Below are 27,987 nucleotides of genomic sequence, written 5' to 3'. Positions count from 1 at the left end.
AATACATAATACATTTACATGTACATAATTCTGTGAGCTAGCTATAAGTATACTAATAGTGATACGTTCTATTACTAAACTCGAAAGTTAATTAAATATTTAATATCCCTATCACCTTAGAGCATTGACGAAGTCGAGAACAACGTCACTCAGTCATCTTATAAGCTTGTATTGCTTACGTATAGACATAGTATATCCGTATGTGTGTAAATATTGTATATTAGTTAATATTTTTTATTAATAATTATAATTTATATGTTAAGTGATAAATTTGATCATACACCGACATATGCGCCTACTATTAAAAATCTGCTGAAAGTGAATCGACGTTACTCTAGCTACCCTACTGGCTATTAAGTATTACAACTACTTCATTGTACTTGAGTTGATAATACTTAAAAAGTTAAAAGGAAAAGAGAAATTCCTAGTCCTTCTCTGAAAACGCTGGCAAAAGGACCAATGTCAAAAAATTGAAAAACAATTTATTTATAAGAAAATGTCGTCGAAGGGTCGAATTGGTGCTGAGGTTCGATGGGAGGATCTAAGAAAAGAGGTAATTTAGAGTATTACAACAGTGTCTTATCAACGGTTGTACTCAACTTTTTCCTCCTTCATTTTTTAGGCTCGTAGACTCGAAAATGAAATCGATTCGAAACTTGTCACCCTTAGTAAAACAGGATCCGAATTCGGTGCGGAGTCTTATTACTCTCAAGATCGACTCCTCTCCGCTAATGAAGATAACTCTTCTATAACTAATAAGATACAAGATTTAGAATCATCTCTTGATCGTTTATCTTCTATAAATGACTTATTATCGGAGTCTACTTCTAGCTCTGGGTCCACAGGGCGACACATTCTCCAACGTCATAGAGAAATTCTTTCAGATTATCAACAGGAGTTTCGAAAGACTAAGGCTCACATAGAAAGTATCATTCAAAGACAAGATTTACTTAGTAGTAACAGTTCTAATATTTATCATAAACCAAATGAAGAAATGGAGTCTCTTCTAATGGAAAATGAATCTGTACGTAATTCTGAGCGATTGCTTGATGAACAAATTAATATTGCTTTGGATTCAAGAGAGACTTTAATTAGTCAACGCCAAGCATTTAAAGCCATGAGAAAAAAGTTAAATGATATAAGCAACCGATTTCCAGTGATAAATAATCTTGTTCATAAGATCAATTTACGAAAAAAGAAGGATGCTGTCATTCTAGGATCCGTGATAGGCTTTTGCTTGCTTTTCTTTTTGTGGTACATGTTTGGATAGAAAAAGTAACTATATCTTCCGTTGTTTGACATGTTAGTATATATAGCTATGTAATACATCTGGTGTTTAAGTACATTTTATGTTTGAGAAAATTAGTGGAGTATCCATTCGCTATTATACAAAATTGTCTGTTTTTATTTTCTGTATGAATGCTGATCCTTCAATTGAAAGGGTTCTGATATTTTATTTTTATTCATAATTTTGTATATTTTCATTTAAAAATATATTTTATTTTTAAGATATAATCAAATGAATTTTAATATTTTTAATGAGGGGGAGGGGAAGACCCAGCTTCTCCAGTTATTTCAAAAATTTATTAAATATTTATCAAATGAAGAATTACTTACTTGTTATTGTGCCTTATTTTTCGAATTCATTTAATAAAAGTTAAAACTATGTCAAACTTATTTCGTGAGTATTAATCAAATATATTCTATCGTAATTTGTTTATGGTTTTGAAGTAATCTGGTGATGTTATTTTATGTTAATAATTCCCTCCGAAGCTATGCAAGTGATGTGATGTTGCAGATCTGTCTTATAGGAAATTGAATACACGATTAAAATGATTGAGTAGTGTCTAAAGGCGTAAAAATCATTTGTTATACCGATTACCATAGTTTAAAACCTCAAGTTTTTTAGTTTCTTTTTGTACACTTTATCTATTTGAAGTACACAATAATACTAGAATACTACTTTGTAGATTCAAAATATATATGTTTTTTATTGTATAAGTATATAATGTCATGTAATATGGCTAACTTTGTCCAATTAATCATTCACAGCTGGGCATAGTTTTTAGTCTGTATTTACAAAATGAGTAAGATCTCGTATTGATACTCCTATAAGGATATCACCAGTCTCGAAGATAGAACGAAACAATGAAAGGCGTTTACGCTTTCCGTTTATTTTTGAACGATGACTGGGGAAAGAAATGAACGGCGTTTATTTTCTTTTTGCCTTGTAGGGATCGTTTTATGACTATTCCTACAAGATTACTATATTTTTTTTCTTAATTATTGGTATAATTATTATAATGATGGATTTTATGTTCTCTAATTAACTTACGATATATTTTATGTAACATGATTGAATAGAAAATAATATGCTTGTATATTTTTTGTAAGCTAATTTTTTCAGTTTTCAAGTTATGTTGGCTTATGTGTGAAGAAACAAAGTCGATTTATGATTTATGTGTAATCATTTTAGCTTCTTCAGCACTTACAGCCTTAAATTTACAATCTTTGCATAAGAGTTTGGAAACGGAAGCACTTGAAACAGTTCACTAAAAAGATTCGTTCACTGAATCAGTTCTAAGATATCCCCAATAGAAATAATCTTCAACCATTTTTCTGAATTATTCTATATGATACATAATTGTATCAAAATTTTAAAGAACAAACTGTACCGAAGCAAATCATTAACTATAATCCCTATTTGGGCTTTCGCCATCCTTTGTCCTAGAAAGGGACATCAAATGAATCCGGAGACAGTTATTATATACACTTATTAGATCTGAACCTCCACTGAGGAGGGCTCAGCCTTTTGTTTGTATAATCCAAGACATCTATTGTCATCCAAATCTTTTGATGCTCTTAATAAAGAGTAATATCGCCGGACATTACTACATAATAGCTTTTGCTCTAAATCTTTAAGATGGATTTATTTGTAACATTTTTTTATTAGTATATTTATTTTCTAATTTTATGATTTTGACATTTACTTTATTATTAATAGTTAGTTAGATTTCCTCGTTAGAGATATATCTATCCTGTGCACAATTGTATACAGCAACTTCCACATGAAGAAGAGGGGTGATTATCTTTTTGATTAAACTCCACGTCTCACTTGTGTTTTGCAACCTAAAGTTATGACATATTTAACTGGATTCCGGTGTCAGAACAAGAAAATATTATTTGGACCAATCTATTATTTCAATATTCTGTATATATAATTTATTGTTATTAGTTATATGATTCCAATTGTTTAATTTTGTATATTTAACATAAATATATGATGGTATACTTTTTAGTATGTAGATTATATTTAATTAAAGCCTTCTTTTTTAATGCTGGAACTTAAAATATATTTCGAAATACTCTACTTTGTCGTTTCATTAACTATTCTGGGAATAAGGTTCATAATGAATTACAATTTCATGGAGTGTGACGTTTTCAAATCTACTGTAACGGATAAAAAACGTCTAAGTCAATTATACGTAGGATATCTTCATTAAACATTTGCTAATAAATACTTTCGTTTTACCCTCAAAATTCATAATAAAGTATGCAGATGATAATCACATAAGTATTTTAAATAATGATACCATATGTATTTTTTCCCCCTTTCTCCTTGCACGCGTTTTTCTCTACAATATTATCAACTTTAGCAATGGGTCAGTCCTGTGATAGAGACTAGAAAAAGTGAATACAATTATCTTAATAGAATTATCCTTCTTCTTAATGCTATCCTATATATTTTTTCTTAAATATCTAATAATTACTTGAAACTGAGCCCTTCCATTCATGGGCTTGGTAATTAGCCACCTTTACCTCCAAGTTTGTTCCGCTACTGCCTGGGTAATGTTGGCTTTCAATCGATGATCATTTCTTAAAGCTTAGGGATGTTATTGAAAAGTCGAGGCTGCCCCCAAAAATTAATACTGCTGAGCATTTTGAGAAGTTAGCTTGGTCGTCAAAAAATTGGAGTACTACACGTAGACACTTAAGAAATCGAAAATTGTCAATCAGGACTTTACGAGGTACATAAGAGCTCACAATTCGAACAATTTCGATCCAAACGATTGATTCATTCGCATTGTTAATTAAATCACAATCATTGATTGATTTTTACTCTTCTAATTTATTTATTTATAAGAAGGCTGTCATGATTTTTGCTACAAGGGTTCTAATAGAGGTTCAAGCCAACTCAATGATTAATTAATCAACACTGAGTTATTGTAATTAGGGGCAAATAATCAAACATTTTATCCTGTGAAATTTGAGTTAAATAAATGGAAATAATAATTGCTTAGTATTGCAGTATGAATCATCATAAAATATATTTATAATTTTTTTCACCAATGTGTCCGCTCGGGAAAATGGTAATTTGGCAAAGTGGTTTCGGAAAAGTTCCTAGAACCAAATGCACTATACATGTGAGACAGTTAAGGAGTCCACTAAAAAATAGCTTGTGAACTGCACAGCACAAGTTTGAGAGCATTTTAAAAGTTATCCAGTTATTTGCTAGGTATTTGTCTTTGTATAGATATTAAATGACTTGCAAAAGTTTCATTCTTCTTCTTTATGTAAATTGATTCTAATGTCGTAATAGCTTCTTCATCCTATTTCTGATATACGTAAATACTTTAGAGTTTACAGAAGTATTCAGGATTTCAATTTTTATTTTTCAATCTGTATCTTTATCCAAGGAGCACTATATACATGGAGAGTGCACTTCTTTTCAGAAAATATATAGGTTCACATAAACAATCATCTTCAGTATATGTACGTGGCGTTTGATTGGATAAAAGATTATTTCAATTCCTCGTTAGAGAAGCTTGGATGCGTGTCATGAAATGTGTTTATAAAGATTAAACTAATAATAATTATCATCCATTGCATTAATGAAATCAAAATAGTATACCTATGTTTATTAAATAAAAATCGATTTATGTTCTAACTATTTTACGATTTTTAATTTTGAAACCTGTAGCAACAACTTGTATTAGAAAATTGTACAATTTTCAATTTCTTTGTCTTCAAATGTATTACTTAATTAGAACGTTGGTTATTCTAATTACTAACTATTTTTGATATTATTATTTCATTTTGATCGATTTAAAAAACGTTGTTATTAGGTATTTTTGTATAATATAACCGTGGGCATTTGAAATTTATCATGTGCCACAGAATCCTTATACTTAAGTAATTTTTATTAAAATAGTCAAAAATTACACCTACTTAATATATTGATCATCCATGAAAAATTCAATCATTGTATTATCCTCATCCCAAGTATTGTAAATCCTTCATTTAAATATTCCTTTTTTTGGTTGCTACTTGTACAATTTGCTTATACAAGTTACAACTTGTACAAAATGGCAATTTGTACACAACAAACACTTAGGTGGAGTTTAAAATTTATAATAAGGGCGGTTAAGTGTTTAAAATTTGTAGTGGGGGAAGGGGTAGGTATTTAAAATTACTTAATTTAAATACTAGTTATGTAATACTGGGTCGACTTGATAAATTGACAATCTTAAGTGAATTTTATGATGAAATGGAAATATTTCCAGGAACTATGTTTTCTGTTCTTTCAATAAGCATTACTAAATATAAATTTGATAACAAACAATGAATGAACAACGTTGGAGGGAAACCATATTATTAGAACCCAAATTATCTGTAATTATTTCATACCAGATTAAAAAAATGTGCAATTTTCACAATAAAAAAAGGCAAAATGAGTAGTTTATCCTGAAAAGGTCAAAGTGAACAATTTTTGAGCGTTGAGTGATCGCTTACAAATCCTAAGTCCACTGACAAGTGATAACAACTTTAGGAAACAAAAAAACAATGTTCAGTTCTCTAACAAGAACAAAATTTGCATGCTTAAAAGTACTTTGTGTTATGTATTTCATATTTCCTTTCATGTTCTTATCTTCTTGTATTTTCTTGTATGTATTATAAGTACTGTGTTTTACGTATTATAAATAGTCGTGTATTTTGTAAATAAATTAGAGTATGGTTTTGTATTATATATAATACACATGATCATATAAATAAGTGTAGTCTTATTCCTCCACGCCATTTCTTCTTCTCATTTGTCTCTCGGTCATCCTGGATCTCTCCACCTTATAAATAAGTTTGTGTCTCTCCCTCGTCAAGACACAACACTTTGTATTTACAACCCTAGATACGTACTTTACTTTTTTTAAATGACACTCTGAGCTTTAGCTACACACGCTCGATGCTACATTCTTATTTTTTTGAATCAATTTGTAACAATTAAAAATTAATAACCGGCAAACATCTAGATAAACTATTTTTTATTATTATAGGTTTATAATTTTTAAAGAATAATCTAACCCAGTAAAAGCCTTAACAATATGGGTACTATATAATATAAATGAATTCAAATGATATTGGTCAGATAGAGTTACACCACTGATTAGATATAAGCAAGAGTGTGCCCGGTTCAGGGGTTATATCGGTCCCTGTCTCGGTTCGTTCATTTCAACGGTTTTGGTCTCGGTTCCCGTCTCAATTCTTTTTAATACATGATCAGTTTTTTAACAGGCACTTAAAACAAGGAGCATCACTAGAAAATTCGGGTCCAGGAAATAATACTCCTTACAAACAGGGCCGTAGTGCCTCTAACAGATCCATAAGAAGTTCGTAGCTATTTGGAACTCAGATACAACTGCATCACACTGGTAAAGTGAAAAAAATCATTTGAAAACGGCTTTGTCAATTGCACACACACAAAAAAAAAAAACCCTCAGAAAATTGACATATTTGATTAAAGCTAATTTATTTTTTATAATATATATTTTCTTTTCGTTATATATTCTATATATGAACAAAAGCACCAGAACCGAGACAGATAAGCAAATATATTGCAGTCTCGGTTCAATTTGTCGGTTCCGGTTTTAGTGGTTCAAGAACCGGAACCGCAAGACCGGTAAGAGCACAACCTTGGATATAAGAAAAACATTTTAGCGTTACTACTAATCCATAAAACCTGGGAATTGTCTTTGAAGTCAAAAAACACATTAAGAGGATATTTTTCTCTTTAAGAGCTACCGGGAATCGAAGCTACGCACATTGAGTTCAAGAGAACCTCAAGGACTCAAAGACTGGATACTCGACTTGAACTTATAAGGACGAACATCTAGAATTAAATCTTATACATGATATGAATATTTGTAGATGATAAATCACAAAACCTCTACTCTGAAATTAAAAATAATTAACGCACTCGTACAATTCAATAAAACTTGAAATATTTCTATATATTTCGTCAAATAGTAAAATGATCATTTTTTTACACAACGAACAATTGACTCTAATATTAGATTATAATATATATAATAATTTATTCATTTATATACATTGAATTAAAATGATAATATGTTAAGATTATAAATCTATACATTTAAAAATGGAATACAAATTTTGATAATGGGTACCTTCATTAGAGCAAATAAAGACAGAGTAATATTTCAAAAAGCACATCATAACTGATGCAAAAATAATACATTATTATTTGTGGCACATGGAAAGTTGAGGATTAAAGCTCTACCAATTACATAATATGTAATGCGTACATATTTTATGCTAACAGTAATTACATAATTATAGAAATAAAAAACTCTAAAGTGAATCACTTTGGTAGCATGGAATGTTATTAAAGTATAAACGTACAAAGTAGGTGGTTGTCCCAAAATTAAAATAATAAGAAAAATAATTATAAAAAGCTTCAAAAGGAGTAGAAAAATTGTTGAAAAAAATGATTTGTACTCTTAATTTGTATAGTTGAATAGATATCGCATAATAAAAAGAGATGGAGTTTGTATAATTTCAAAAAGCATTGCTTTGTTATAAGATTGTTAAAAATCATGGTAATTGGTCTGTGGTTCATAAGCGAGGCAGATAGAAAAGCTCATAAGGGTATGATAGTTTAGTTTTACTTTGAGTAAAAAAAAACCTATAACTACGACTTAGTAAAAAGGATTTGCTTTAAAAAATATTTTGGCCACTTCATATTAGTATAATACAAATAAAATTAGGAGATAATAATTAATTAATATTATTTGAGAGGAGGGCCAAATGTGTGTTGGGGTATAAATACGTAAGAAAGAAAAACGACTAGAAAGATTTAGAAAGCCCTGCGATATTGGGAGCTAATGACTATGAAATTATAGGCTTTCGTTAGAAAAAATATCACTAATAAAGCGGATAGTTAATACAATTATAACATAATAAAAGCCGAGCCTTGAGCTTAAGAAAATAAATGGGGTTGTTTAATCCAGATTTGCATACTCAGGAACTATATAATTAGCGTTTTCCCAAAATTGACAAGTTGAGCGAGGTTCATGCTTGAATGAAACTCTGGCATTAACGTCATAGTATCCCAAGGCAACATCTCTATTACCATAAGGTAAAGAACCGCTTTTAACGAATTTATAAAAAAGTTTTTGTATATTAGTTACGAAACGAATCTCTGTAGAATTTTTTGGTTCATACAGACCAAAAATGGCTGATATATCTGAATGAGCATCAGCAATATTTCCAAGATCCCCAACTCTGGTTTGCGAGGCAATATAGGAGTATACATTTGTATTGGAGTTAGCTGATGCCATTTCTGCTAAATTCATTATTGGGCATACAGTTCGGATATCTGAGAGCATGGAAATATAGTCAATCCAATTATCGCTGGTGTTATAAAATGATAATGCAAGACCAGGAAGAGTTACATTGAAGGATCCCAACTTCTCTTCAACATGTGCTTCGAAGACATCCCTATCGTCCCAATCCATAAGATTAATATTTTTTTCGGTTGCTTCTACGTGTTCAGTTGAACCTTTGGAAAAAATAAATAATATTGAGAAGTTATATTAATTTATAATTAAATAGTGTTTGAAGCGAGTCAAAAACTTTGAGTTCTGTGTCGAGTGGAATTTGTGTTAGGATAATTTACCCATTTCCAAGTTTGATTTTTTTAGAGTTTCCATATAATATGAAATATTTATTTTGAATAAATCAGTTACTCTGCTTTTAATTAGAAATTAAATAGTTTTTTACTGTCCTTATCTACTTAAATGTTTTGAGTACAAGTAATGTCAAAACATTCAAGTAGATAAGGACAGTAAAAACAATTTACTTTCTAATTAAATTAGATATTTATTAAATTTTAAAGTCTAGTTTTTGTTTTGTTTTTCAAATTTGACTAATACTTGAATCCAGCACCATAAATCACAATCAACTTACCAAAGACCATAGGGACATCAATTTCAGACGCATGATTTATCCAGTACGAGACTGGATGATGAGTTAAAATATGCTTGTCAACAACAATCCATGAGTATTCCTTCTCACCAATTTGAGGCAATTGACTTGTTGATGACGTTAACCATTCATCAGGAATATTCTCCGTGAGAACTTCGGCATCCGCATTTATCAAACAGCGCTCCTTATCAGGTCCGCAAAATAATTTTTTCACAATTTTCTAAAGAATATAATATTAATAATTGTACTTTTTATTCTTTTTAAGGGAGAGTGCTTTTCAAACTGTGAGGCCACTCCCAGGAGATAAGTTTCGGTTCTAGATGGGTATGTATAGGGATATTAAAACAAAGAAATTGAAAATCAACATGGTAACCCTGACAATTTGAAGAATGTAGTAGAGGATAAAAAAGAATAATGTTCATGACGATTAATTAAATCAGCTACAATCAGCTTTGACAAGGGAGGAAGGAGAGAAGAAAATAAACAAAGACATTTTCTAGAACGACTCTGATGTCGATCCCCAACTCTGAGTCCAACAAGGACTTACAATTATAACTCCGCAACAAATCCTCAGGGTTACACTGGTTATGAGCACACACGAATTTTCAATCAGGTTTTTAATATAATTGAACCTATTTATGAAAGGAAGATCGCTATTTAGGAATTAAATAATAATAACAACCGCTAAGGAAAATGAAATTCAAATTACCAATCTAAAAAACGGGCCTGCTAATAAATTAAGAGGATTTACATCACTGGGTTTATCGATCATTTTCTCCGGGACATGTGCTGTGTCGATATTTTTTATAAATATCATAACTGGCCATTCAAAAAAAATCTTGAGGGTCCTTTTTTATTTTCTAGAAAAATTAGATTAAAGATTTATTTTCTAAAAAAACCCTTACATTTATCATTGCCTTAGGCCTCACTCACACTATAACCGACCCTGACTCCGGGCTAAAAAATTTAATCACGTAATTATATCATTTTTACATAAAAATAATAAAATATACATTACTAAATTTATCTTAACTAATTACATAAAAATAAGATTGGAAATTCTTTTTTTTTAGAATAAGAGTATACTTTGAAACATTGCATTTGGGGGAAACTCAAAAAGTTTGAAAATCAGGTGTTCAAGATAAACATATTTATTAACTTACCTCATTTTCCACACTAACTTGCTCCAATGTTCGATTAGCAAATGAGCCCGCCCCATTTGAGACCCAAATTCCGCTATAAAAACCTTTTCCGAGACGTGAAGAAGTTAAGGCAGTAACCAACGTTGCTCCAAAACCAGATCCAAGTAATGTGACTTTCTTAGGATGTCCACCAAAGTGTTGGATATTTAAGCTAACCCATTTAAGGGCTGTTATTATATCGCCCAGCCCATAATTCCCTGAGGTATGAGGATAAGACCTTTTTGATAGAACATCGTTTGACAAAAAGCCCAATGTACCAAGTCTATAATTGACCTCAACGAACACAACGCTCATATTCTTGGACAACTCTACGTTAAAGATAGAAAGTGTTAAATATAGTATGTTCATTAATTTTTGTAAAATAGTCAAATGAATACCGGATGAGGGAGCCAATGACTCAGATTCATCATCTCCGCGAATGTATACAACAACAGGCATGAAATCCTCATAGGTCACAGAAGTTGTGTAAATATTGAGTGTTAAGCAATCTTCATCCCCGACGATGTCCCCATTCTCATTTTTTCTCCAACAGCTCTTAGATTCATTCGTGTAAGCGATGAAATTAGGAGAAAAACATTCCTCCAAATTAGAAGCAATATGGGACTGCTCGAATCTATTTGAAATATTAGCTGCATAAGGAATTCCAGTGAATCGAAGTTGGTCTGGTGCATCAACAAGGCTATACAAAGGAGTTTATATAAAATAAATATTTTCACATCTACAGAATTATTTTAAATGAGTTACTTACCCAATAACTGTTCCACATGATGTATGTGCTTCCACATACTTTCCATCCTCTATAAATCTTATTTCGTTTGACCATCCAGATGGGGACGACCCAGCAGCAATGCCAATGATCAGTATAAGTAATAAAACTCCCAAAAGAATTGCTATAACAGCTATTTTGCGCCGAGCTTCCAACTCCTATAATTACATAATAGGTATACATGAAAACTTCATACAGAAAGAAAGAGGATACATAGCCTATTAAACACAAAGGCAAGCTAGAATTAATCCATTGGAGATGCCACAACTTCCACTACGTGAAGTAGCAAAAATGTATCGTCACAATAAAATAATGATAAATTGAATGACTATATTTGCAAAGGTAATATCCGGAGTAGTCTTATAAGTCAAACAAAGGTTCTGAACTATAGTGCACATTCTTTAATATCTCAACCAGTGCTTCCGGATGCTTGAGAATAGAAAGTGCAATAAATTCCGTGAAATGCGCAAGAAAAAATGTTCATACCGTAAATGTGCAAGGAAACCTGGAACCAGGGGCGGCACTAGCGCTTTTATATGTTGCTAAAGGCCCCTTAAAAGTTTTTTTAAAAATAATATATGTTGATGTTGATCATTTTTAGAGCTACCCCCCCCCGTCCCAATGATGAAGGTGCAATACCCTGCCTGCGACAGTTGAACTAATATAACTAGGTTTGAGTCAGTCCTTACCTTATTTATTTGACCCAGCCCAGTCTTGAGACCGGTTCTCTAAGTCATTGAGACCAGTCCTTAAGACCGTCGGTCCTTCGGACTGTTTAATAAGAACTGATTTAAAAAAAGAAAAAAAAAATGAGTGACGTCATTAAGGACCAGACTTTATAATTTTTACGACTCTATGCAGGACTTAACTGGGCGGGACACAGTCTTTAGTAGAGGTTGGTTTGGGAGCCCGAAAGCCCACCGTCCGAACATTCCAGTCCGATATTTATTTATAATGTAAAATAATTCCTTTTCAAGTAATTGATGACGTAATTTCGAATTTGACCCCCAAAAAAAAAAAATTACTAAAAAAAGGTCATTATACCGAATTTTGCAGCGGTTGATTTTTTATTTAACCTTTTCTAATTGCTTTACCGACTTTTTCTTTTTTTCTTTACAAGGAACCCTTCTTTACTTATAATTCTCCAAAATATGTCTATGAATTATTGGGTTGTAATATTTGTACATATATACGAAATGAGGAAATAAATTGAGTATTTCTACTTTTCTTAATTATTGTTCCAGACTGTTTTTGTGTTCACTCATCACATATATCGATCATTCGTTAGTTACCTGAAATCGTTGACTACATTGTCGAGAGACTTCCTTCATTCTACATATTTTTTCAGCTCCTTTGCTTTTAGGTGACCTGGGAGGCTTCTCTGGATCCTTTTTTTCGGAATGACCTGATACGGTATCCAGTGCCTTTTCATCATCCGTATTTATCTTTATCTCTTCCAAATCATCTTCGGGCACAGCTTTGTTACATTCCTTTAATTCTGGTCTCTTTTCCAGCAATTCTTTCTGCTCTTCAAGATCGCCCGTGACTCCAGATTCAATATCCTTTTGTCCTACAGATTCTTTATTCTTTTTGAACATGGCGGGAACGTGGTGAGCAGCAGAGCGAATGCTCTCTAAAACAGCCATTGCTGCTGGTTTCATGGATAATTTCTTATGGTTATCGCCATCTTCCTTTTTCTCAGCGGATTCATTTAATAGCTCCTTGGACTCCTCTTTATCAGTGTCTTCTTCCACATCCTCAAAAGTACCTTTTTCTTTTTTCTTCTTAAGAAGAGCTGGTACTTGACTTGCCTTGGTTTTGACATTGTCAAAAAAGTTTTTCTTATCTCCATCCGATAGCTCTTCTCCCTCAATCCCTTCTCCTCCTTCAGCCTCATCGTGCCCATCTTTACTTTTCTTCAGAAAGGAGGGCTTGGAAATCTTGGGCATTTTATCCAACATTTCCTTCACCCTCTCTTTCGGAGGCACCTTTGACGAGTCCTCCTTCTCATCTGTTTCTTCTCCTTCTCCATTTTGACCATCTTCCCCCTTTGAAGCTTCCTGAAAAAGCAATTATATTTAGGTTAGGTATATTTATCAATCGTAAAATGGAAAAAAAAAAACTTGTGAACTACATAAATGTTGGTTAGAATCTTGATAATACAAGGTGTCGTAACAAGATCCATAAGAAAAGTTAATATTTTGTGATGAATAAAAAGTATTTTAGTCTTAAAAACGCTCACTACTAAAAACAAAGAATATTCATTTTAACGTACCAGCGTTTATATTCAATTCAAATCTTTACATATAGTGAAAATACACATGAATTATGTATGATACGGTATAAATAAAGGACCAATAAAAAAAAAAATAGAAACAGTGCTCATTGTAAACAAAGCAATATTTCAATAATACAACTAAATTATTTCTTATTTAAACGATATGTATATGATATACATCAGGGAGCACTATATACAGTGCAACGTCAGCACTATTCATATTTTAAGCCACTTTCCTTGCGTTTTCAACTCAGATATACTACTGGTATAAAGGAGAAAATCTTCATCTTCATTTCAAATAGTATAACTTATTATACATTCTTGAATCAATTTATACCAAAGATAGGTGATAATTCTTTTCGAGTATGAATAACCCATCATGTCTAATGATAATTACTAACGGAGAAGTGATTTTTGGGTCTCTAGTTATAGTTAATTACATTGCAAAATCGTTTAAGTCAAAATTACCATCTAACGCCAAATTTGTATAGATGTTTTTAACATACCATATCAATGCTCCCAATATAGATCCATGAATCAATACCGACAACAATATTTGATATAACGTCTTCAACGTCCTTTTTCTTCTCAGTAAATAAACAACAACTACATATGTTTGCTCTCCTTGAGTCAATATCATTAGAATAATGAGACACATACTAAATAATTGGACGTGAAAGACATGGAGTGTCATGGAAAAAAATATACGTACATACAATTCACAAATAGTATCATGTTACTCCCATATGTTGTGTTTCTAAGATCTATTATTTACGAACTCTACTTTTCCTTAAGGGATCTTTCTCCTCGTAATAAAAGATACATGAAATGTTGTCAATATGCATCTCTGAGGACCACAGAGTCATATCTACATGTCACGGCGTTACCTCACTAATACAAAAATACTCTATTTATTTTGTAGTCAGCTGTCGATTCCTTCGTCTCGCTGGATACGGAATGGCTATTCCATAATATAAGTTTTTTGATATATAAACGAAGTAATATTAATAATATGTTATTCTATAATTATGCTCCAAAAGGACATGAATATCATTTTTTGTTGATCTCTCGTCGTATCTACAATTATTTCTATTGAGACATTTTTCCCAATCATACATAAATATGAGAGTCGTTTGAAAAGTCCGTGTAAAGTCCAAGAGATTGGGTTATTGGCGCATATCGAAGTTATGATGCTTAGTTAGTAACATCTCTTGGAAGAACAGACACTATCTTTCAGCCATATCGGGCTATTTCTTGCTTTATGGCATTCATCTGAATCGAGGAATTGGCCGGGAAGATTATGGGGACTATCTTTTGGATTCGCAAGGAATAATCCTCATCGATTATCTGGAAAAGGGTAAAACTTATTCTCCGTTATTGGATCGTTTGAAAAGACGCTACAACAAAAACACCTACAATTGGCCCACAAAAAAGTCATGAAAATGCACTGGCTCATATCTCAGCAGTTGTGGTCGCAAAATTAATGGAATTAGAGTGCCAACTCAAAATGTCCACAGCAATTGTAATCTCACGCACCTTCACTCTTCTGTCATTCATCACCATATCATGGATTTTATCAATGATTTCTGGAGTATAAATCTCAACAGCCCATCCAGGATGATCAGTGTTACTCAATTATTTCTGGAGTAGAAACATCAACAGAGCATCCAGGACGATCAGCGTTACTTTTCCCATGTGGCCACTCCAAAAAATTTGAGACTACTTGGAACTGTTCTAATCGAAGGTGCAGAGTCCCCACTGTCGTCCCCACACTCTAGAAGTTTCCATAAAATAGAAATAGACCAAGCTCGAATATAAGTCAAGGTTTCTAAGAGATTTAGGGCTCATATTGAGGCAATTATTAGAGTTGAGGCCTCACATAATGCATAAAAGTTGTGCAAGGCACTATTTTCAGATGATTTTGTGAAATAAATGTCCTCACAAAACCTTTCATTTTAATTTTACTCTTAAAAAAATGAAAATAATAAAATGTGTACGACTAGATTAGATCAACCCACTATATAATTAAAGCAATGGCTAATCGTCGTTGTTTTTTAACAACGAACTCATACTTAAAAAAAGGAACTACACATATAAAATCATAAATAATGATTGTAACGCTAGATGAAATTTAGCAACGAGCGTGTGTAGTTAAAGTTCACCAATGAGTGCTCTAGAGACTAAAGTATTCCTTGGCTCATCATATCTCGTAGATGAAAGTAATATCTGCTGGAATGATATATATATAAAAGCTGTTATTATTATTCTTTTCTTCTTGAAGAGAGAACATCTAAAATAGAGAAATCATTAGCGCGAGTGCTCATGAAAAATTGAGAGCAACACTGAGGATATACTTTCGGGTGCACTGTATAAAGTGATCCTTGATGTATATCATTGATATATTTTTATCTAAGAAATAACAATGTAATCGTATTAATGAAATATTGTAGGGGAGTACGTACAACATCAAACGTGTATACAGGGTGAACTGTATTATAGTGCTCCCTGAAGTAAATCATATAAATATTTTTGATATAAGAAATAACATTGTAGTCGCATTAATTAAATATTGCTGGCTTCGAATATGTAGAATGTTTCTGGTTGTATCTATTATTGCTCTCTTATGATTGTACATCATACGTCAATTGCATTTTCAGTATATAATAAGATTTAAATAATATATAAACGCTGGTATGTAAAGATGAATTCACTTTCACAGGCGTTTTATATGTAGCATCGTGTTTCTGCTAATGGGAGCTCTAGAGACTAAAGTACTCATCAGTCATCCCATCCTATTTCTTAACCTCTTATTTTTATTCTTTCATTCGTGAGGACGGAGCATGTCATTTAAATTGAAATAAGTATGGAGTAGTTCCGAGTGAGTGTGGTCATAAAAAACGAAGAGTGACACTGAGCATTTCTCTGGGAGTTATAATCAATGTTTTTAATGCTAAATATGTCTGTTAGTTGACGCCTAATTACATTGGGTAATGCAAACTACTACCGTTAGTCTTTATAAGGACATTTCTTTGATTTTTAGTTAAAGTAGATTAATTTCATTTTCTGTTTTTTTTAAACAATAAAACCAATGGATTTCCCAATTATTGTCTATAATGGGAGAGCAGTGGCCCCTTCTACCCCCCCTCTTTTTCCTACGCTTATGGACTCAATAAAATGCAAGCCCATTTTGACGTTGTGTGAGGTCATTTAGAATAGAGATTTAGATGGGGAACAAGAAATTTATTTATTAACTAATTGTCACGTTAGCGACTACGTATGCACTAGAGCCTAGAAGGAAACAGGACTATTGATTGAATACAAACACAGAAGAATAGAATGGGGAGGAACAAAAAATGAAAATAATAATCGTTCCCTTTCTACCCATTTGAAACGAAAAAATGTGTATACATATATATGCATCTATGGGTGACACGGAAAACAATTAATAAATGTAGTTTATTTCATTGTGTGGTGGGTTTCATTGTGTACACGAATTTATGTAATGTAATATACACACACAATGCGTATAGAAGCTCGAATCAGGGAGAGGGTAACGGAGTAGTTTATCATTCCAACAAATTCCCCATAATTAATAGTCCCTGTCAGCTCAGTCTCATCCCATGGATTTTGACATTTTAATTTGAAATAATATCAGATAGAATGTAGCACGTATTTATCTTTATTATATCGCGCAACCTTTCCTCCAAAAAGAAACAGAAAAAAGACCCGAAATTATCTGGTAGTTAGCCAAATAAGTCAATGATACCACCCGCTATTTATATCTTATATACTCGTAGACTATACCTGTCATATTATTTCTTCACCATTTTTAAAATAAATTACATATTATTAAAATCTACATAGTTATTTTATTCAATACTCTATTATAACATTATTATGATTAGATATTATATTATTTCTATGAAGAAATAGCTAAAAAAAATTCATAGAAATAATAAAATGGCCAAAATATCTATTATATAAACGACGAGGGATCAACAATAAATTGTATTCCTGTTCTTTTGGAAACGGAGCATAATTATAGAATAACATATTACTTTGTTTATTTGTCAAAAAGAATACATTATGAAATAGCCATGACGAATCAAGGGAAAAGAGGGAATCGACAGTTGACAACAAAATACAATGGGTATTTTTGTGTTAGCGAGATAACGCTGTGGATGAGCAAATTATGCAGCAGAGTAACTATGGATTTTTGAAAAAATTTTGAAAAAATTGTGATCATCTCTTCGAGAGATAACACGGTCCGGAACCTTTTCCCGTAAAAGTGTGATAGTTTTGTTACTTGTGTGGTACGTGGCGCCAATCGATAGCGCAGTTCATTCACTGTAACTGTTGCTCAAGCCTCCAACATCTTGTGATTTAACACCTTGCCACTTCTTCCTTTGAAATTGATATGAAAATAATGAGCCCTTTATATGTCAAGTTGATAGAGATTAGGTCGGGCTACGAATCATAAATTTCAGGGACTGTTGAATCGATGTGAATCCATGATCATGATGACTTCAACGGGGATGAACGAAAGGGATTAATAGATTCAGCCCTTTTAGACGATCTATACATTGATTGATCCAAGATGCATGATTTTTCAATTTCGTCATGATTTTTCTTTCGCAGCAGCTTGATGATGATTGATGACTCCAGCAGCGTCTGTAAGGGGTGGGCTGGAGGGGTTGTAGCCCCCCAAACTTAGGAATATTTTCTTATTACTAGAAAATTTAATATTTGAATTTTTTTTCCAAAAATGTTATAGAATTATTTAAAAATATTATATTTTCTGGTATTATCTATCGATTTTTGAAATTTTTCTTCGAAAAAATCAAATATTTATATTTTTTTTCCAAAAATTTAATTTTTTGAGAATAGCTATGGATTTTTGAAATTTTTCTCTAAAAATTAAATATTATGATTTTGTTTCAAAAAATTAATTTTTTGAGAACAGCTAAGGATTTTTAGTTTTTTTTTTCCAAAAATTTTGATTAAAAAAAAATTTTTTTTTTTTGATAATAGATATGATTTTTTTGAATTTTTTTCCAAAAATTTTAGTATATGAAATTTGATTTTTGAATTTTTTTTTCCAAAAAAAATTAATTTTAAATTATTATTTTTGGATTTTTTTCGAAAAAATTCCAAAAACCAAGGCCTCTACTAAATATAATTTTTTGTGAACAACTGTGGATTTTTGAATTTTAAATTTTTTTTTTTTTTTTAATAATAGCTATGGACTTTAGATTTTTTAATATATGAAATTTGATTTTTGAGTTTTTTTGTTCTAAAAAATTAATTTTTGAATTTTTTTTCGGAAACCAAGCCCTCTTCAAAATATAATACTGCGGGCACCCCTTCCCCCCCTCTCAATATTTGAATTATCGACAGCTGATATGCTGTCTCTAAGAAATCAAGGCTATTAGAAAAATAGATCAATCCATTAAGGGTTTAAAGCAGAATGTTCTAGAAAAAAATATTTTAAGGCGAAAGTATCTAGCTCTACATAGGCCTTAATGATCGACTAATCGTTCCTTTGGATCGTTGAATGATAAAACAGATCGGACGGATATATGAAAAAAGACTAAGAAGGAATGGGATCAACACAGGACTACTTAACAGGGATTATAGAACTGATACAACTCTAAATAAAATTATCGACTAAAATAAGTATGAGCGTCTCTCACAAAATAATAAGAAACTGTCTTGTATCTCATAAGCTGTCACTCTATAAAAATAAAACAATTCTACAAAAAAAAAAAATCCTCCCATTCTATGTATTATACGAGTATAAATAGCATATGGTCTAAATTCCATTGATGATAATAAGTTCATATGACTCATGACAATGGAATGCAATAAAAAGGATTCTTTTTGACTAAAGTTAATAACGGACTCTTATATGTAGAGAAAACTTAATGACTTTACACCCCAGTCTTTCAAAACCCATTCTCCATGTAAAGACGACATAATAAGGGGGAAAGTTTAATTAATTCAAGTTCTTCCCTCTACGTGTTTTAATAACATTAAGGATTCATTAAGGTAATATAATCTAATAATTACAATTTTTACCATATTTGTGTAAATGGACAAGAGAAATTAATTAAAACAATGTTTTTTTGTGTACTATAAGTTTTGCTTTCTATTTCACAGCTCTCCGACAATTCTACAGTAGGGGAGACAGCTGCAAAACTTTGTGTTTAGTGCTCAATTACCCCAAACTTGTTTGACATAGTCGATACGGCAAAGTTTTTGAAACGAGGTAGGGCTAAGAAATCTACTTTTTCCGATCCAGTTAAGAATGTTGATGTATCTAATGGGAATCTCTTACTATTAAGGATGCCATTTTTGTAATGAAAAAAACAAGTTTAAAAAGTACAAAAAGAAAAACGGTTGTTGCATGTTCTCTTTCATAGTTATGCGAAATTGTGTAAAACAAAAAAACTAAGTAAAGCGATTAGAAAAGGAAAAACGGTTGATGGGAGTGCTCTCTTAACCCTGTTTACAAAAAAAAAAAAAAAAGTGGAACCATATACTCTATCTCTAATACTAAACCTCACTTCAAAATATTCAAACCCTTGTAAACAAGTCAAGTAAAAAAGTCACCGATAACCTTAGAGCAGTATTTTTATGGTCCCTCTGTACTAAACTATGATGCCTTCAAGTTACCCTCGTCTAGAGCTAAGTAAAATAATAGTGTATTAAAAAGGAATCTCCCAAGGTCTCGAGCTTAGAACCCCTAAAGGAGGCCACTACTCCCCAACCTCGGTTCTCGGAAAAAGCCTACTGAGAAAATAGTTCAAAAAAAAAGTAATTTTCCTTTTCAGTCCCTTATTTAATCAATTGTGGGTGTGTGAACATCGCCCTCTAGAAGAAGAATTCTCGCCTATCTTTGATGCAAATTGATTTTAAAATGTATAGTAAAATAAATATATCTTATGAATTTAAATATAATTATAATATTTTCTCGTCACTAATGCTATTTTAAATGTAGAATATTCTCCTCTTTAAAGCAGAAATTTCTTTTATCCCCCAAAATAATATAAGAGATATTAACATAGGTCTTAATTCAGTAATACCATAACTCTTGCTCCAGCCTTCTCCTCGCGAACTTACAAAATACACCCATCTCTACGCATAAAGTATGTTTCCCCGGCATGTAAAAATAAAATTAACATGGTCTCCCTGACAATTTGAAATTTTTTGGGAGGAAATCAGCTGCAAGCAGCTGTGAGAGGAAGGAAATAATCACAAATCCTGCACTGTTGAATCTTTGGGGTATCCATTTTTGAGGCAGTGGCCAACACGGAGAAGGAGTTTGTCATCAAGGATCAGTTTGGAGTCGGTGGGCGAAGCTGAATGTGATTGGTTTGAGTGATTGACTTCACTATGAACCTCATTATTTGTGAATTGCCGAATAAATTTGTGAAATAAATTGTAATATACGTTATCCTAAAAAAATTCTGGATTTAAAATCCCCACCCTGTAAATATTGGATGCTTTAAAAAACCACTTTTACCCCTCAAAATCAGTTTTTATCCAATATCTCGAAGAAGAATTGACAAAACTGATTTTAAAATTTTACTTATTTATAAAAATTGTACTCTGAGTTATGTGGCATTAGCTGTTCAAGAACAAGGGATAGTTCGAACCGTACCCGGTCTCCCCTACCAATGATAAATCGTCTCCAAAATGCTTCTACCATTCATTTAATGAAATATATGTAGCAATATATAATAAGGTGGAAAAAGATATTATATAAATACAACGAATAAATCATGAAAAGAAATAATAATTTAATACATTAAATATAATGGACTCTCTGAGAGAAATAACATATTTTCTCACTTGAGTTACTTTCCCCAAAAATAGAGTAATTAATTATCTCGTCTCAAATTCATGATTACATATAATATTATTGTTAATTCAAGTGTTGGATTTAAGTATTACACACTTGACTTTACTAAAGCCCACATTTTTGTTATTACTTCAGTCAACGAAGTTGAAAGGAAGCTGGTACAAAGATCATTTATGGTCAATGACGTCGATAGCCCATGGGGGGAGGCTACAAGTTGCAAATTGTATAAGCAAATTGTACAAGTTGCAATCCAAAAAAATGAGATGAATAATTTTTTATGAAGGATTTACGATTCTTTGGAGGAGGATAATGAAATTATTGAATAATCCATGAATGATCGATATATTAATGTTGTAATTTTTTTACTATTTTACAAGGCTGTGCTTTTATCGGTCTAGCAATTCCAGTTCTTGAGCCACTAGCACCGGAACTGACAAAGTCGAACCGAGACCGCAATGTATTGCTTATCGTTCTCAGTTCTTGTGTTTTGTTCCTATTTAGAATATATAACGAAAATAATATATATATATTATAAAAAATAAGTTATCTTTAATCAATAAGTCAATTTTCTGAGGGTTTTTTTTTGTACAATTCCGGAGTTTTCCAATGATTTTTTACGACAGCAGCGCTTCTAATGGATCTGGAAAAGTGATTTTAGGCACCAAACATTGTAAATAAAAGAGGTATGGATCTAGGTCTGCTACTAATAATATTTCTTAAGCCAGGGTTTCCAAAACTTTACTATCCTCAGGCCCTCTTATACTAACAAATTTTTAGCTAAGACCTCCTTCATACGAAACATTTGTACTATGTATGTGCAGACTGAAAGCAATCCTTAATTCTCCATCTTTCTAGCCTCCCTCACGGCCCCACTTTGAAAACCATTGTCATAAGCAACCTTAGTTTTCAGGGCCCCAGCTGGAACTTGGGGCATTACGCACTCTATTTGTATCTAATATCATTTCTTTGGCCCAATTCTTCCAGCGACGCCCTTGTTTTAAGTAATTGTTACTAAACTGAGCCCATCTAAAAAGAATTGAGACAGAAGACCGAAATAAAGACCGATAAATCTGTACCGAGACCAAAACCGTTGAAATGAAAGAACCGAGCCCGGGACTGATATAACTGCTGAACCTGAGCCGGGCACAGCCTTCCTATTTTAATAAAAATAACTCAAATATAAGTATTCTACTGCACATTATAAGGTTATAATTACATAATAACCATTTAGTTTTAATAAATCAGAATGGAAATTAATATATGTTAATTAGAACGACCAATATTGTAATTAAATAATGCATTTTCTAAAAGAAAACATACTTATATAAGTGATTCTATAACGATGTTGATAACTTTTGGAGCTGAGCCCCCCGAAAACTTGTAAGTCCCTTGTCTATGGTCACTGTAAAGGGCCATTAAATTTTGAGGGTCAAGTTACTTTTTCAAAGGCCTTCCTTCTTCCTGTCTTTTTGAGATAATTGTCATTCCATGACAATTTTTTAAAGAAAACAAATGTTTTTTGTTTTTTTTCAATTTCTTAAACGAAAAAGGTCGATCCTTTTTCTTTTGGTTCCTTGTTCCCTATGACGTCATTTATGTCATCTTGGCATATTATTCAAGTCTACGTGATTTTAGGCCTTATTTAACCCTCTCTTTTATTTACCACGAGATTTTGAATGTCCTCTTCGATTTATTTATCTCCAGTCAAGTTTTAACGAAAATTACAATTAATTATAATGTCAGCATCTGTGACGTTGAATACATAATAATATATTATTATAACTCTCACCCATTTCAATTAATTTCTAATTGAATAAACCACATTAGAAACACGGATTTATTCTTAAATTTCGACTCTGTCAACCATCTGCTACCACTTATATATGCTACATACAGTGTCTAGACTTTAACAACTAGTCATTGAAATGAATTACAAATTGTTATATTATGCGTTCTTTTCATCAATATTGTTTCCAAATATACACACTCTTGAGTTCAGGATACAAAGGGGGAGGTCGAATTTTCTTTTTCAATGCTTAAATAGTTAGTATTAGTATAGACTACTAGTAATCATGGCTTGGATGAGATTGTATATTTGGAATTTTTGAGTAATTGCGTCAAAACGTAAATCTACATATAATTTTCAACATATGCTAGATAGAGATAATTAGCTTTTATTTGCGAATGTTGCACAACTTGACGCTGAGATCAAAACCTTTTCAGACCACCCTCGCACAAATAAACTATAAAGTGTAACCACAAATGTGAATGACGGAGAGTCCATCTTGGACTCGGAGTAGAATTGAGGATATACATATGAGTCATTCCTACCTGAATCATTGCTAGATACAGTGTGGGATTTGTGATAATTTCCTTCACATCATAGCTACTCAAAGATAATTTAATGAAACGTCATGACAGCTAAGATTCTCTCATACCAATTATTCTTCAAATTGTTCAGGGTAACCACATGAATTTTCGGTTTCTTTTTTTTAACATACCGGTGGATAGTATTATGTTCAGCTATGAAGATGACCGTTTAAAAAAAAGTGATTTTAATGGAAGAAAAACGTGATTATGAATCAGTCTCAACAAACAAGCAAGCTAGAATGATTTTTTATTCAAAATTGAGTGTAGACTATATTTGTATTCTTCGACTAATTATCTTTGGCTTCTATTAACAAATTATTCTTATTAACTCTTTGATAGCCGCAAATTGCATTTAAAGTAGCCAAAATTGATCGTCACAGTTAAAAAATGAGAAATGGATATAGCTTTTTTTTAATTAAATAAAGATTATAAAATATACTCCATCTTCTTGACCTTCTAAACGGATCCCATAAATTTGAATAATAAGTCTATAATTGGCACAGAAATGTCTATAAAATATAACGTAGATGTGAGATTTGGTACATAAACGATTAACGAATAAATAGAAATATATCGGGTTTTCAGCCCACGTCTTAGTTCCAATGGTATTAAATTGTGATTAATTTGGAGTTCAAACTGAAGAGTGTGCAAGTCCAGATATCTTACTTTATAAACAGACAATATGACCTAGTTTTCCTTTCTATTGCTTTCTTGGTTGCCAAAAAATAGGGACAAGCGAGTCAATAATATAAAAAAATAAACATACCTACGTACATAAATATACAATGTATAGATTATAACTTTTACTTGGTTCTTTACTTAATGAGGCATAAAATCGAACATGTTCATGCCCGAAAAACATAAAAAGTGAAGTAAGTTGTAGATTTATCTTAAGAGCAAAAAGTCACTCGATCATTTTCCAACTAAATAAACATGTGAAAACATAGATAAAGAAAGAAAATGAATTTTCCCTCCCTCCCTTTGTTACCTTTATTGTATATCGCAACCTCTCATCCAAAAAGACGGAAAGAAAGCCGAAATCAATTCGTAGCGGTTAGCCAATGAAATATAAAATAATTATTCAATAATTGAAAATAGATTTTTTAAAACTTAGCAAGAGCTATTTGAATTGATGAATTCAATCAACGTCCAGTACACAAATTGGCAGAAAAGAAGTTGACAAAATCATTTGAAATTTGATATTAGTGAGGCAGAGGCCCCAGAAATATAGACTCTATAGTCCCTTCCACTTTTTTTAAGTGGAATAGACTCAAAAAATCCAATTTGAATTATTCAAAATTTTATAAAAAAAAAGATTATTAGTTCGAATTACTCTAAAAAATTTAAAATTAGTTTTTTCTCTCAAATTTAGTATAGATATATATATATATATAAACAGCCTGCGAGCACCCCCGATGGCGTCATCATTATATAATCTGGCCTTCCCACTTGCAAATACTTTCTGGCGTAGTGTGGTAACGCCTTGCATTATCATAACTGGTACTTTATGTTTATTTTTGAAATAGATGACTTTAGTAATGTATATCTCGCGTTTTATAAGTGCAATCGGTTTATGGTCCTGATACTGTAACAGCCAATTATATGCAATTTTGGTTTCTTCGATTCTTTTCCGGTTATTTTGATTTTAAAGATGCGCCACGCACTGAAAGGCCAATTATCGAAAATGGAAATTGTCGAATCTGACCGTTATATAGGGACTGTTTTGATTACCATATGGATAAATAATAATAATAATACCAGTAATAATACAAAATGTTGATTATAATTTTTGTTATTTGATAGGTTTGAACGAAAAATAAACATCATAAAGTTGAGATCTGAGTGAAGTCATATGGAAAAATGGAGCATCATATTTTCAAAATTGAGACCTCTCAATCAATTTGAAATTACCCAATTTTGGACAAAAAATGTCCGTCAAATTTTATATGGCTTGAGAGATCTGAAGAGCCTTTGAAGTGTGAAATGGTGAAAACATTATTTTTCATAAAAAAAAAAAACAAAAAAAAAACAGAACACCCTTCTATAGTGCACAAAAGCAAGCTGAAATGATTTTTCTCAAAATTGACTGTAGATTACATTTGTATTCTTCGACAAGTTATTGTCAATGCGAGGGGTCACCAAACTACGGCTCGCGAGACAGATTAGGCCTGCAACGTCAGTTCTTCCGGCCCACTGACTGTATTTGAATTTGATTGATAAGACGTATGAAACACGAAACTTTGGGATAATTTTTTTTCTTTCTTTCACACATCACTTCATTTCAATAGATTCAATAATAGAATATTTTCTTATGAACCCTACCCAGAGACTTAATAACGGTGCATCTATCTACAGCTGATATTAAGATAGTCTTTAGACTTCTTCCGTCAACCACCCTATCTTCTGTGAGCTGTTGAGCAATAAAGGCTTTGCAGTTACTAATAGCCACACCAATTGGTTTTTCCTCATCTGAACTCTGCTTCTCAGATGGTTTCTATGTAAATCAACACATATACATATATAAACCCTATTGAAGAAGATACAAAACTCAGAGGGGTTTCTTTCAAGGGTTGATAGAAGAAAAAAAGAGAAAGTCATCTTGACATCTGTATCAAAGGATTGTGTACATAAAGTTACTCCTTAAGAAAATAAGCAGACTACCTACATAGAACGTGGAGATAAAAGTATTTAAAGCCTTAGAATAATAATTAGCGTCATAACTCGATAATGAATTTATCCACAGGAGGGCTCGGAGGAATAATAAATGTTTTTTAATGTTTATACAATAGAAGAGGTTAAGAAAGGGGCTCCTCTTTCTAACAGGGACAGAATAGATCATGTTGTCTCTCATTATATTAAACCATAAAGGTAATCCTGTTTATTAGTGTGGAGTGAATACTATTCATCGATTTAGAATATAATCCATTTTCATAAACCCAAAACACTCAGAAAATAACCAAACAATAGGGAGGACCTTGGAAGAGACAAAATTATATTTGCTTTGGTATAATTTTGCGTCACTTACAATGCCGTAACTGTTCCCGTAGCCAGGGACGGACAATTGCAAAAATAACGAATTAGAGTTTAAAAAATAGACTAAATAATATTTTTTGAAGAATAAATAACAAGACTTTTCTTGATGTTAAATGATTTAATTCCCATATACCGCGTCTCAGCGAAGCGGAAATAAAACTTTGGAAAGGTTTTCATTGGCTTACTACATAATCTACCGATCTTAGTCCGTAATATCAACTGGTAGAGCAATGAAAACAATAAACTATTGTACAACATATTTTCTTATAAGACAAAGGACAACTGAGAGGGAGGCCAAAAAAATCGTGTGTCAGCGCTTTATTGGTGTGTGAATGAGTTATAACGAGATCTACCACATCGTTCCATGCTCCAAGGATCTCATTATTAATATTAAAAAGCTGAAAGACGACATCAAGAGCTTTGTCAGGTCAAAAAGGCCAAATAAACTAAAAAGTGATGTGAAGACAACATTGAAATTTTCTGGTCTTGGTCAATGTGGCCTTCATCCTCACAAGACTGTCATCCTCTTGACTATGGGATCTGATTTGCCACTTCTCTTGTGAATATGGATGCACTAAAGGTTATCGTGGAGAAAAAGTGGGCTGACATGTTGGATAGATGAAGAACACCTGTAAGGCCTAGGATCGATGCTATGGTTGAGACCAAGGGTGGTCACTCTGATATTTTATTGTTTCTATGAAGCAAAATAAAGTCTCATTCTCTTAATACTTTTAAACTTACTTAATAAATTTGAGTTTGAGAAAATTCGTTCACCATTCGATGGGTCACACATTACATTATAGTAGATCAATATAAAATAAGATTTACATAATATTGATAGATCCCTAATGGCTGACTTTAAAGGAGAATGGTATTGGGGTTTGTATGCCAAAATTCATATTTAAAGAAAGGGTTCCACACATTTATCTTTGCCCTAGGCCTGTTGATGGTAGACCCTGCCCATCTAATCAGTACTATTCACTCTCCAATAACTCTCTTCAAGACCTTGTCCTGACTACCTATTAATATACGAACCGTCCCGTTTAGTTACAACCACGCATGGTCTCCCCTACTAGTAATAGGTGTATAGCGTGATTGAAACCCGGTATAAAAGAAAGTGAAGAACTATAAAAGTAAAGAATTTTTTTTTTTTTTGGGGGGGAGAAAAAAAGGGAGAATGATAAAAAGAAGAAAA

At 32.0% G+C, this 27,987-nt stretch overlaps 2 protein-coding genes across 3 annotated transcripts in view; one reads left to right on the top strand and one right to left on the bottom strand.

The window, feature by feature from the left end:
* Positions 1-16: 16 nt before the first annotated feature.
* Positions 17-1,677, top strand: LOC121122818 (golgi SNAP receptor complex member Gos28). Its single transcript, XM_040717878.2, has 3 exons — positions 17-198; positions 264-553; positions 623-1,677. The coding sequence occupies exons 2-3, from the start codon at positions 497-499 to the stop codon at positions 1,268-1,270; spliced, it is 705 nt and encodes a 234-aa protein (XP_040573812.1). The 5' UTR covers positions 17-198; positions 264-496; the 3' UTR covers positions 1,271-1,677.
* A 5,580-nt stretch (positions 1,678-7,257) lies between these two features.
* Nrt (Neurotactin) overlaps positions 7,258-27,987 on the bottom strand; it is a 41,813-nt gene continuing 21,083 nt past the window's right edge. For both annotated transcript variants that reach the window (XM_040718136.2, XM_071890453.1), the window contains exons 3-8: positions 12,540-13,307; positions 11,230-11,405; positions 10,859-11,160; positions 10,443-10,789; positions 9,262-9,499; positions 7,258-8,854 (exon numbers count right to left, since the gene is read on the bottom strand). In XM_040718136.2, the coding sequence (XP_040574070.1) occupies positions 8,295-8,854; positions 9,262-9,499; positions 10,443-10,789; positions 10,859-11,160; positions 11,230-11,405; positions 12,540-13,307 (2,391 nt within the window). In that variant the 3' untranslated portion in view covers positions 7,258-8,294. The remainder of the gene's footprint in view (positions 8,855-9,261; positions 9,500-10,442; positions 10,790-10,858; positions 11,161-11,229; positions 11,406-12,539; positions 13,308-27,987) is intronic.

This window comes from Lepeophtheirus salmonis, chromosome 8 (assembly GCF_016086655.4).
Source record: "Lepeophtheirus salmonis chromosome 8, UVic_Lsal_1.4, whole genome shotgun sequence".
Classification (NCBI taxonomy): domain Eukaryota; kingdom Metazoa; phylum Arthropoda; class Copepoda; order Siphonostomatoida; family Caligidae; genus Lepeophtheirus; species Lepeophtheirus salmonis.
The sequence above is the reverse complement of the archived record's forward strand: the minus strand, read 5'-3'. Positions and strand labels throughout refer to the sequence as shown.